Source organism: Talpa europaea (genome assembly GCF_964194135.1).
Source record: "Talpa europaea genome assembly, chromosome: 8".
In the NCBI taxonomy this organism is placed as follows: domain Eukaryota; kingdom Metazoa; phylum Chordata; class Mammalia; order Eulipotyphla; family Talpidae; genus Talpa; species Talpa europaea.
Window position 1 is genome coordinate 117,386,498 of NC_140075.1, and position 13,245 is coordinate 117,399,742.

Below are 13,245 nucleotides of genomic sequence, written 5' to 3' on the forward strand. Positions count from 1 at the left end.
CCATATACACCATGGAATATTACTCAGCATTCAAAAAAGATAATAAACACATGCAATTTGCAGCAACATGGATGGAGCTGGAAGGGATCATGCTCAGCGAAATAAGCCAGAAAGAAAAAGAAAAATACCGGATGGTCTCACTCATAGCAGGAATCTAGAAAACTTAAATAAGGGACCAGGAAAAAGAATAACGATAAGAAAGAAAATATCAAAATCAACAAACAACTATGAACCAGAGACACTCTATGGGGGGTGAGGGGCGGGGAAAGGAGGACTTGTGGTCAAAAAAGGGAGTTGTAATTGTTAAGGGGAATATAAAAAAACTTAAATAGTAATTAAAAAAGGTGGAAATGCAAACATTTTCAACAAGTGCAGGGCATTTGAGCGAATTATGCATAACAAGGAATGTTAAATACTAGATATTTATATAGCAGATAATTTGATAACGTGATACTCAAAAGCCAGTGAACATCAATAACCATCCTGAGGGATGTGAGGTTAAAGGGGCAGGGAGGGAAAGCGACAAGGGGATAGAGGGAGGTTATAGTGGGGGAGTGGTAGTTAACCTCACCTGTTTTTAATTTTTAAAATGTGGCTACTGCAAATTTTTATTTTTTTCCTAAACATTTATTCATTTATGCATACAAGAACTGGGGTACAAGCCAGAGATGTGGGAGGTAAGAGGATTCAGCAGAGACAGTGGGGAACAGAACAGGCAGATAGACCGAAGCACACTGCTGAGGGGAGCAGCCTGCAAGCCATGTGGGCAGCTCCCTGGCTGGGCAGGGATCGAACTCATGCTGCAGGGCTGCAGACAGCATCACAGCACTGCGCTCAGCCCTTTGCGCCACCAGGGAGGCCTGGAAAGTTTTCAATAATACATGTGACCCGCATTTCCATTCAATAGCACTGAGCTGGAGACAGACTTGCATGGAATCTCAATTCTTCTGCTTATTCCTTTACCCACTTGTCATCCAGGTTGGGGTGAAGGGGTCAGTAGCAGACCTGTCCTTAAAAGCTTGAAAATCTGGGTCTCCCTGGTGGCGCAGGCGTTTTGAGTGCTGCACTGTGAAGCTGTCCGCAGCCTCTGCAGCACGGGTTCGATCCCAGCTGGCCGAAGAGAATCCCACATAGTGCCGCAGACCTCTCCTGTCTCGCCTGCTGCTTCCCTCAGCATTTCGTCAGTCTGCCTGTTCTGTTCCCCGCTCTGTCTCTGGTGAATCCTCTCACCCTCCCGAGCATTTGGCCTGTACCCCGGTTCTTGTATAAAAATAAATAAATCTTAAAAAAAAAAAAGCTTGAAAATATGAGATCCAGAAAAAATGATAAAATATTGGCTGTGGTCTTAAAAATGACTCAAAGATCAGCACTGATGTCCTTTCTGCATTAAAGAAGGGGAACTCAGAGCCTGACATCTCAGAAGGCAGTGAAAGAAGAGAGGGTCCTTAATCTCTAAGCTTTCTGCCTGTAGTTGCCCCATAACTTTTTGATTCACCCTTCCAAAGAGGGACAAGATAGCACAACTGAGGTATCATGCTACCAGCTGAAGACTTTTAGAAAGATCTATTCCTGCAGGTGGAGCCAAGTAGACTTCATGTAGGAGGTGATAAAATGTTAGGATTAGTAAGTAGCTGGATGGAAAAAGCATATCGGGTCAAGGGAACAGTAAAAAGGGAAAGAATACTGCAAAGGATTTAAAGTTTATTTGAAGAAAGGGAGATTTTTGAAGTCATGACCACAAGGTAGATGGTGAAGAGTTGTGGAAACGAAGCTGGAACGTCCAAGTGAGAAGCCAATCATGAGGGGTTTCCATTCACTAAAGTGTAACTGCACACGTGCCAGACCACATCGATGCTCTAAGGGGGGTTACTTCCCTCTGTGAAAAATACAGACAAATGCTGCTTATTCGATGGGACTATTTTTCCCCCAAAATCCTCCAATTTTTTCAACTCACTTGTATATAGGTATGTTTCCTTTTTTGGTCTGTAAAAGAATGCATTGGGACTTGGTATATTAAAGGAAGTTCCTCAAAGTGCCAAATATGGATTCAGGGAATGCTAAATTCTTCTTAATTTAATATAATGTATCCTGAATAACAAGGTTACTCTCTTGTCACATATGAACAAAATAAAATACGAACATTGATCCTCAAAAAAAAAACACTACAGTCGAGATCCCTGACCTACTTAAATACAACATTTAAGAGGGTAGGAGGGAGGCAAGTAATAAACCCATAAATAGACAAGGGGATTACAAAAAAATAAATGAATAAAATAAGTGATAGAATTATGGGGGGAAAACAATAGATAGGGTGTCATTCCAGGCCTCTCAGAGGAGCTGACCTGAAAGCATTAAAAGAGAGATTTGGATTTTATCTTTATGAATGGGGGAAACCATTGAAAGCTTTAAAACAAATGGAATGACATTCATATTTTTGGAATTATCACTCATAGGGGAGGAAATAAGTTTGCATAGGGAGAGGTTTTGAAGCTGGAAAGTGGGTGAGGTGGCACTTGCTGTAATCGGGTGGGAGATGAAGAAACTTGAAATAAAGGAGCAGATCTGAGATTTAGGGGATGCATTTAATCCTGGACGCAAGAAGTGATGGCGTAGAAGAAGACCAAGTTGATTCCCAAGATTCCAGGGAGGGTGACAGAATGGATGGAGCTGAAATGTAAATGAAATAGGAAACAGACAACTGGCTGGGTGAGTGGATGGAATCTTGAGGGGAGTGTGACACAGGCTGATTTTCAAGTAGCTGTGGGTCCTTCAGAAATGTCTGTCAGCAATGAAAACTATGTTTCAGGAACTGAGAAGAAAAGTCTGGCCTGGAGACAGAGATTACCAACTCTGGAAGCAAGAATCGTGTCTTGAGATCAGGTTCCAGTCCCGGAAGGGGCTTCAGATATATACAGATATATCCCGCCAGACACTACAATCTAATCCAACTCACATTTGACAAATGGGTAAGGACCTAGATATCCGCATATCCCCAACATTTAGGAACCCTTCCAAGCCAAGGGAAATGGAGAATGAGATAAAGCCAATTACCAGTGTATTAGTAAGACAGTATCTTGCTGTATTGGTAAGACAATATCTGTGTTGTTATTCTGGCCTGGCTTGTCTTCAAAAATAAGCCTCCAGCTGCTGCCTCTTCACTGCACCCTTTGCCCTACCCCAGCGCCTGCTTGCTTTCTACCAATTGCTGGGAAAGGGGGAGATGTTTCTACTGGTCTCTTGGTAGCATTCACTCAACATTTTCCACACAACGAAGTCCTAAGCAGTGGGAGGAATTTCTAAACTGATACTGGTGATATGGAGATTTTCTTGCCAATCATCAACTACAGTGATTCATTTGGCTACTAATAGTGGATTGTAATCAACAATCACATTTATGAGTCATTAAAGTAAAATTAATAAGTAAAATTAATAAACACTTTCAACTAATGAGTACTGTGCTCCCATCTTTTCATTGAATTCTCATTCCCTTTTAGATGCTCATTAGTTTGTTTTGAAGAATGTGTCTTCTACCGTTCGCATGAAAGAAAGCAGCACAATAGCACGTTGGTTAGAACTGCCCCGAAACCTGTGCCATCTCTGGTCTCTGTCTCTACGTCAACCCCACTATCATCTTCCAGACTCGCCAAAACAAGAAGCTGAGTATCCTTTATGCCATCCTCTCCCTCACTACCCATATCCCATCCATCACCACATTCCATTGATTCCACCTCCAAACTCCATGAAATCCAGCCCCTTCTTGCCATCTCTACTGCCACCACCCCATCCTCACCTTGTCTTCTTTAGCTGCTCCTCCCCTGCTTTCATCGTCCTGCTGTCCGGTCCTCTCACCACAGAGCAGCTGGACTTCCATTTTATTTTTATCATCTGATCCTTCTCCGGCCCCTGTCCTCATCTTCCCCACAAGAATGTAAATCTTTGCAAGCACGGGGCTTGTTTGTCTTGATCACCAGAGAAGGGAGTGCCTGGCATTCTGCGGGTACTCAATGTGTACAGTGTGGGGGAGGTGAAGAGAAATTTAGGCAAGAAACTGGTTATTCTGTACTCTGTTCTGACTTCAACTTTCATGAAAGCAGTGTGAGAATTCAGAGCTGGTGTTCAGAGACTGAGATCTGCCCCCTTCTAGACCTGCTGATAGCTGGGTATCCTGATGTCCGCTTTTCTTCTTTCTCCCTGTTGCCATCCTTTATGTCTCCTCATCCCTTTCTTCCTTTCCTCTTCCACTTAACCTCAGAACCCTCACTTTCTTTATTAATTTTGTGGTTGGCCTGAACGGGGAAGATGACCCCTGTGGTGGAAGCCACTGTACTGCCTTCCTCCGGGCCATGAACAGGTATTTCTGTTCCTTCCTGAAGCTGATAGCATTGGTGCCTGACAATACCAGAGGGCCTTTTTAACTGGTAACACAAAAGAGAGCAGCAGCTACTCCTGAAATACCAATAGTCTTGTGATCAGCTACGCTAGACTGCCCAGCACCCAGCCCCCATCCTGGACCTGAGAATGAAGAAACTCTTCCCCATGCCTGCATGTTCTCACATCCCTTTCTTTCCTATATAAGCTTCCTTCACTTGCCACTCCAGGGAGCAGATCTTCCCGAGTCCTGACTCTCCTGTCCTCCTGACATGGGGCCACTCACCAATAAAAAGCTTCCTTTGTGGAGACAATCTTGTGGTTCAGGCTTGGACTTTCTGAGCATGAGCAATGAGAACCAATTAGGGTTTCACAGGTATTTTGCTTTGTTGAATCTGTACTTTTAAAACATATTTCTGATTTTATCAGTCCCCTGCATTAAACCCAACTTAATAGTTTCCCATCGTTCTGAAGTCTAAAGCTTTGTAAGACCCTGTATGATCTGGCTTCTGATTTTCTCTCCAGCGCCTTCTCCAACTCTTCCCCTTTCCTGGTCCTGCTTCAATACCACTGGTCTCTAGTCTTTTTCTTAAATACACTAAACCTCTCTCTGTCTGAGCGCCTCTGTCCTCATCCCCATCAGAGTGCCCCCGAGTTCTCCCTATAACTGGCGTATGCTCAGTCTATCAAAGCTCAAATGCCTTTTCAGATCACCTTATTGAAACTGCTCATTTGCATTATAGTCTTCATTACATAGAGCCCTCTTGTTAATTTTTTTAATTATTAATATTTTCTGTCATCTTCACAAAATCCAAACTCCATGAAGGTAGGGACCTGACTGTACCTGCTATTCAGACTATTCTAAACCCAAAGCACAAGACAGGACCTGGCACATATTGGTATGAAAGAATTACCACTCTTTTAATATTGTCTTCAGAAGTCTTTGTCCACCCTTAAGAAGAAGCCCTCTTATGTTATATCTATCCTGTAAGTTTTATTATTTTGACTTGTCAGAGCCAGAAACTATCAATTGCTGGGAAAGATGCAGAGAAAATGGAATTCTCAGACATTGCTGGCAGGAATGTGAAATGGTATAGCTGCTATGGAAAATGGTTTGGCACTTCCTCGATAAGTTAACACAAAATTACCTTATGACAAGAGGTATTCCTTTTGTAACTACACAATTCTACTCCTAAGTATCTACTCAACAGGACTGACAACAGGTATTCAAAACAAGAATTTGTATATGAATATTCATAATAGCGCTATCACAGTACCAGAGGTAGAAATCACCCAACTGTCTACCATCGAAGGGATAATTAAACAAAAGTGTTATTGTATCCCTACAATGGAATATTATTCAGCCGTTAAAAAGAATGCAGTACTGATAATATACATGCCACAATGCGGATGAACTTTGAAAACATGCTAACTGAAAGAATTCAAATACAAAAGGCCACATTTTGTATGATTCCATTTATATGAAATATCCAAAATAGACAAATCCATAGAGCTAGAAAGCAAAATAGTGGTTGTTAGGAGCATGAGGGAGGAGATGAGGAGGAGTGACTACTTAGTGGCTACAGAATTTCCATCTGGGATAGTGAAAAAGTTTTGGAGCTAGATAGTGGGGAAAAGCGGATGTGTTATTTGGTGAATGTGCTTAGTGTCACTGGCTTGTGCATCTTAAAATGGTTAGAATTTATGTTGTGCACATTTTATTGTTATGTATGTTATGTATAAACAGTATAGTTATGTTCAGATTACATTATTTAAAGGAATGAAAGATATGTGCAGTTAAAATAAAACTAAACTAATTCAACAATTACTATTATTCTGGGAATTAAAGGAATCTTTAGAGCCAGCAAAGACCATAGGGATTGATTGCTTACACCTATATTAGTTTGTTAAAAATATTCAGCAACTTTCTAATTATCACAAATATCAGAATTACTCAGCTTGTGATAAAATTTTTTCATCAAGAGGTTTACAACTTGCTCTTCTCACTGACCCTGAACTCAAAAGCAAGCCCTTGGACACCAAGGATGTTCAACTGACCCTCACTCAACAAAGCATAAACCATTCACATTTATTTTCATTTCCAATTTTGGCATTGGGGCCATAACAGATTTTGTAAATTCATTAGCTTACATATTAGAATAATATATAGTCTGGCTCTCTTCATACTATAAATTACTATAAACATTAATGTAAGAATGAACTATTAAACCATATTTGTCCACATGAGCTAGGCCAATTTACCTTTCAAATATAGCTTTAACAAAGTAGTGACTCACCCATTGCCATATAACTTTTTATAATGATTTCTACTTAATAAAATCTTTGTTTTCAGGAAGAAAAAAAATAGATTTTTCCAAAAACTTGAACTGCACTTTTTTAAAACAATTTTTCAGCCTATAGTGTCTAGCTCTGTGAAGGTGTAGGATGCGAGATCTTTAAAGTTTCACTGCACCTCAGGATTGTTCTTGAAGAGATACTCTGCCTGTAATTGAAAGAAGGAAAAAAGACAAGAAAAAAAAAAAAAACTAAGTTAACAATTTAGAAGATACGAGATATTTATTAGTCATATATGTGTACTACTCGTGTTTACAATTAAAAAATAAAAGTACATAAACCTTTTGCACACAAATGAGTAATAAAAGTCTTATTACAAACCGTGAAGGTATTAGAGGCTGTCTCCCAAATAACCAAACACAGTCTCTCGATCTTAACTGGCTGTTTAGATTCAGGCACATCTTATTTTCAAATTGATATTTAAAACAAAAAATCTCTGGGGCCTCCCTCGTGGCCTAGTGGTTAAAGTCTCAGCACTATCACTGCTATGCCCCATTGTAGTGACCTGAATTTGATGCCCGGCCAGGAAGCTGACCCACAAGGCGCAGCAGACCTCTCCTGTCTCCCTGCTGCTCCCCTCAGCAGTGGATTTCAGTAGATCTGCCTGTTCTGCTCCCCACTCTGTCTCTGGTGAATCCTCTCACCCATCCTCTCCCTCCCACACCCACCTCTGGCCTACACCCCAGTTCTTCTATGCAAAAAATAAATAAATCTTTAAAAAAAAAAAACTCTTACCAGAAAATCGACAGGGTCATCTGGCCTGACCGTGCAGCATTCGCTCAGGCCCTGCATGAGAGTGGGCATCACGTAGGTCATCAAATAGTTCCTCAGGGGGAGAGACTGGGCCTCTAGTAATTCTCTCTCTTCTCTTTTCACTTCCTCTAATTGTTTATTCTACAAGTAAAACATTTGGGGGGGGGAGTAAGTAAATAGATTGTCAGAAAAGTGAGAACCCCCAACATAGCTCCCCCCAGAGTGGCTCAGAACTAGATACTGCTGCAAAGGAGCAGCCTGTAGTGGTGATGCCGGCACTTCCCATCAGCAGAGAAAAGATGTAAGTGGTGTTGTAACAACTGCTGAGTCATTTAGAAATAGCCAGCTGGACCCTGACCTCACTTCTTAAACAAAAAAAAAAATTGTAGCCACTCAGATAAATCACAGTTTAAAAAAAAAAAAAAAGATGGGGGAGGAGAGGGAGGGAGGGAGGGAGGAGAGAGGGAGGAAAGAAAAATAAATCATACAAGCGCTAACAGAAAGTCTGGAAGGTCAGGAATACGTGAGCACATATTCTTCCTTGCTCAGCCTACAGTCCCCCTTTCTCCGGAATAATAACTGCAGTTTTTCTTTGAGAAATCTCTCTTCTCAGTCTAGTGTCTTGGGTGAGACTTAGCCCATGAGTCCATGCCACCTCCTGGCTGTGAATGTGAGTTAAGGCCCAGCACACAACAGGGAGAGCCTGAGAATGATGCCAGCATGGAAGGCAGAGAGGAGAGTGGCCTGGTGCTTGCGGGCATTGCTGAGTCGCTATATCGAGCCTGGGCTGAAGCCAGCCTGGCCTCTTCTGTGAATGTATACATTGTCTGTCTTCCCGAGCCATTTTGACTTTGCTTTTCTGTCACTTGCAAGATCAAAAGTCCTAACTATATAATTTGTTTGAAAAGAAGTCTTTGCCAGTAAGACCGCAACCTAGAAATCAAAATGGGAAAAAGACTGATGGATTTGATTACTGTGCACATAAAGCATTTTGATGGCTAAAAAGCACTGTAATGTTAAAAGATAAATGTTGAGTTGAGAAAAACTACGTGTCACGTATTATAAAAAGCCAGGGTATTGTGAGAATGCACACTATTGGCCAGGTTGTATAAGTATTAACTCTTCGATCACCACCACGACTCTACAAAGGAGGTCTATCATCATCCTCATTTTACAGATGGAGAACAGGCACACAGAGGAACTTGCACTGGGCCACATACTGATAAAAAAAAAAATTTGGACTTCAGCAGCACAGTTTGGGAGATCCTTATCTCCCAGGGCCATTCCTGTTTCTGTTACACTACCTTATCAGGAGTTGTTCTTGCAAAATAGTATTTTTAAAAAGGCACACAGCCCACACATGGACAGAGAAAATGTGCAACATGAGAACAAACAGAAATACGTAACACAGGCAATGCCATTAAATCTATGATCAGAGAAATGAACACCAAATAATGAGATAGGCTCGTTTATCAGATTGGCAAGTGTGAGCAAAACTAAGCAAGGAGAGCTGGAGAAGGTGTAGAGAAAGGCACTGCCAGATGGGGTGTGAACTGGTTTAACCTTGCCGGAGGATAGTTTAGAAATATGTATCAAAAATAAACCTATTCTGATCTAGCAAACACTAGGAATTCAGAGTTGATATCCAAGATATATAAAAAACTTATTTGATATAACAATACAATACAAAAAAAAAGAAAAAACACTGTTAACAAATGGGCAGCAGCTCTGAGTAAACACATTTCCAAAGGGCATATCCAGAAGGCCAACAGCAACATAGAAAAATAGTCCTTATCTCTTTTAATAAACGAGAATCAGGTCAAAACCACAATGAGATATCCTTGCATACCAGTGAGATACAGTACATACTGAAAAACAAAAAAGGCAGCATTCCAACGAGTGTTGGCGAGGGCGTGGAGAAAGGAAGCCATCACACTGTTGGCCAGAATGAGAACTGGAGCCACCATTTTGGAAAGTGACCTGGATTTACCTTAAAAAGCGAAGAATGGAAACGCCACGTGATCCAGCAATTCCACACTTGGACATCTCTCCAAAACACAAGAAACCATCCAAAATTTGTCTGCTCTACAATGTTTATTGCAGCATTATTTACAATAGTATGACCTGGAAACAACCCTTGTGCCCGCTGATAGAGGACTGGACCCAGAAGAGCTGGCATATGCACACCCAGGAACACCACGCAGCCAGAAGGGAGGATGAAATGTTGCCACATACAGCGAAACAGAAGGAGTCTTGGGGAATGATGTGCAGTAAAGGCAGGCAGAAGGACTAAGACAAATACTGAAAGTTTACATAGCAGGCTATGGGGCAAAGCAAGACACTTATAAAAATGGGTGTATATAAAAAAGGAAGTGAGGTTTGTGGGGCTAAGAGGGACAGGAGAGGGAGAAAGGGTCAAAAGATTTGAAGGAAGGGGGTGGAAAAAACTGTTTTTCAGTCATTGGCTGGTGGTGGACTGGCTGGGATGAGCAAAGCAGTGGGCAGTGCGGGACTGGGGAGAGACAGTGAGCTCCACTCTGGAAATTTTGGGTCTGTATCTCAGGGAAATCCAGACGATGGTCTAGATTGTAGAACACAGTTTTAGAAATTGGGTGCAGTTTGAACTAGGGGTAAAAAAACTGGGCCTCATTTATTTTAGTTCGGTAAGCTTTCATTTAACACATATTCACATACGTCGTGTTAGACAGTTACTGAGGGCCGTACTGGAAATGACTCATCAGTAGCCCGGGGAAGATGGCGGGGACATTGCGGAGGACAGAACTCTGGGAGAAAAAAAAGACTTAAAGAAGAGAATGCCCTTGAAGAAGCTTGAGGATGTTATAGGAAAAGAAATGGCAGAAGAGTGTTGAGAGATCAAAGATGAGATTGCATTTGAAGGAGGAAGGGGTGAGGTGGTCAGGTTCCATCAAGAGGACAAGAAGGCTAAGATTGGAGAATAGGCTTTTGAACTTGGCATTTCAGTCCTTTGAACTCTGAAAGGGAGGAGTTTGCAAAGCATGTCAGGGTGCAGATGGAATGGAAGTGGTGGGTGAGAAGTAGAACTAGCAAGTATAAATTACTCTTCTGGATTATAAATTATGTAGTCTAAAAGGAAGGGAAGTGGGAAACAAGATGGAAAGTTGAGCTAATGGTGATTTGTTTGTTTGCAGTCTGGAGTGTGGGTGGGTGGGTGGGGGGGGAATCTTAGGAATTCATGCTGAAGGGCCAGATCTCCACCCAGCAATATGTGTGCATGAGGACAGTTTCCTCCCTCCTGTCCTTCTTCCTTCCACAAATATGTGTTGGGTGCTTGTTACTTGGCGGACATTATAAATGCAGTGCACAGCACAGACAGGAATTCTTGTCCTCATGTAACTTAAATTCTGTGCAGGGAAAAGACGATAAGCAGATAAACATATTTAAAAATATATAGTAAATTAGAACAAAGGCAAAGAGGGAAGTTAAACATTATAAAAGTGGATGTGGCATGTTGTCAGGAGCGGCAGGGGTTGAAATTTTAATATGGTGTCTAGAAAAACCCCGTTGGAATGGCACATTTCAGTAAAGACACTAGGCAAGTGAGGAAATTAACCCCCAGACAGGAGTACTTCAACATCTCCAAAGTCCCTACCATAAATTTCTTTGACCCACTGTTTCTATCAGTGAACTTTTCCCACAGCATATGCATTCTTGAACAACCTTTATAGCTGCATGGGTCCCCTTACAGTTAGACAGAAGAAGCTGCAGGGTCCCCAGGTCCAAACTGATCAGAGCCAGGCATGCGTAGAAAGACCGAAAGTAACCCACTAGCCAAGGGCTAGTATAATACCAGCATCTCCACTTGTGGGTGGGATTTGGCTTTCATTTTCTGAACATGTGGCATATGATGGAGCAGGTACAGCAACTGTGCAGGTGCCAGGGAAACAGACAAGAAAGAAGCCACCCAGGTATGATGGTGTCTTGTTTGCTTCTTGCCAAAAGCCCCTGAACACTATTAAAAAAATCAAAGCTACAGTTTTGATTGAAGAGTCTCTTCTTTAGAAGGGGACTCCCTGAAGTTCTGGATTTTGCTCTGTTGCTCACAATTAACCCTGGTGTTCTGACCTCCGCTGGGTGTCTCGAGCCCTCTTGAATGAGGTTCTCAGCATGCAGACAGGTGACAGACCCAAAGACAGTCACTCAGAGGGCACTGGGCACTGAGGCATTGTTTAAATTTGGGAAATAGGGGCCTCCCTGGTGGCGCAGGGGATTGGGCGCAGCGTTCTGAAGCTGTCCACAGCCACTGCAGCATGAGTTCGATCCCCGGCCAGGGAGCTACCCATATGGTACAGCAGATCTCTCCTGCCTCGCCTGCTGTTCCCCTCAGCAGTGAATTTCAGTAGATCTGCCTGTCCTGCTCCCCACTCTGTCTCCAGTGAATCCTCTCACCCCCCAGACCTCTGGCCTGTACCAGTTCTTGTATGCATAAATAAATAAATCTTTAAAAAATAAAATAAAATAGAATTGGGAAATATAAGCCACGTCATAAAGGACCAGGGGACAGGGAGTCACAATGAGGAGTTGGAACTTTTGCCTAAAGATGATAGAAAGTCTGAGAGTTTAAACAGAGCAGCCATGATGGATGTGTGTTCTGGAAGGATGGCCTGGCGGCAGCACAAAAACACACTGAAGCTGAACAGGGGTGGAGTCGAGTCTCAGAGAGACCAGCAAAACGGCTCCACAAAACCCTGGGAAGAAACACTGGCAGCAGAAGTTGGGGAGCTGTCTGGGGGTAGATTTAGAGCTATGTTAGGGAGTGGATTAGGTAAGACTCAGTGATTTGGGCAATAGAGGGGGCGGGATGCGGCTCACCAGCCAGGGGAGATGGGTCAATGGAGGAAAATCAAAAGGAAACCACAGTGCTGACAAGCAGCAAAAATGCTGCACATTAACAGGAGGCAGACGGTGACAAGTAGCAATGGCAAGGGATTATCATTATCATTTAGACAATGCAAAAGACCACAGGCATCTTAGTAAAAATGGTACATAACACACACAAGTGTTTGGGTATTTTGGGGATACTTCTCTAGTAGCAGGCTGGGAAGTGGCCAGCCCCCCAGACTCTCTCTCTCTCACACACACACACACACACACTCACTCACCCACTCCTCCCAGCGAGCAATCCTCTGTGCCAGCTCCAAGGCTTCCTTCTGCTCCTGCTCTGCCTCCATTGCCGCCTCTTTGGCCAGGCGTTCCTCTGCAGCCTGCCGCTCCTCCTCTGCCTTTTCTTCATCCGTCAAACCATAATTCCGTGGCTCCCCAATCTCTTTGATGAGCTGTTTGATAGCAAGTCTGTTCTGAGCATCCTCGAGTTTCCCTACATCTTTAAATACCAGGAGACAGAAAGGAGAGCCACACACATGCTTATATTCTGAGTCTGCCAGCAACCAGGAAAATTCTTTCCTACTCGAAATCCCACGTACTACGTAGTGCAGCCTGTCAATCGCCACATTGCTCTTTCCTTTTCTAGTTGTCTGCGTAGTTCAGAATTTCTTATCTCACTGGCAAATATCGGACTGGCACCTGGGAGTCACGGGAGGAAGTGGGTGCCTAGGGGTCGTTAAGTTGATTTCAGTGGATGGATGAGGGAATGGACCCCCTCAAAAGGAGTGAGTTTGCCATCCCTGGAGGCATCCAAGTAACCTTCACCCCGAACGAAACTGAAACATTGAGCCTTTCACTAAATGCGTGTTCTTCCAGTCATTGTCCTTTTCTGGGTGGAATCTTACA

General features: G+C 42.8%; 1 protein-coding gene across 4 annotated transcripts in view; it reads right to left on the reverse strand.

The window, feature by feature from the left end:
• Nucleotides 1-6,832: 6,832 nt before the first annotated feature.
• The window catches only part of AK7 (adenylate kinase 7), a gene marked incomplete at both ends in the record, with an annotated part of 62,222 nt that continues 55,809 nt past the window's right edge, over nt 6,833-13,245 (reverse strand). For all 4 annotated transcript variants that reach the window (XM_084240434.1, XM_084240435.1, XM_084240433.1 and 1 more), the window contains 3 exons: nt 6,833-6,871; nt 7,459-7,617; nt 12,618-12,838. In XM_084240434.1, the coding sequence (XP_084096560.1) occupies nt 6,833-6,871; nt 7,459-7,617; nt 12,618-12,838 (419 nt within the window). The remainder of the gene's footprint in view (nt 6,872-7,458; nt 7,618-12,617; nt 12,839-13,245) is intronic.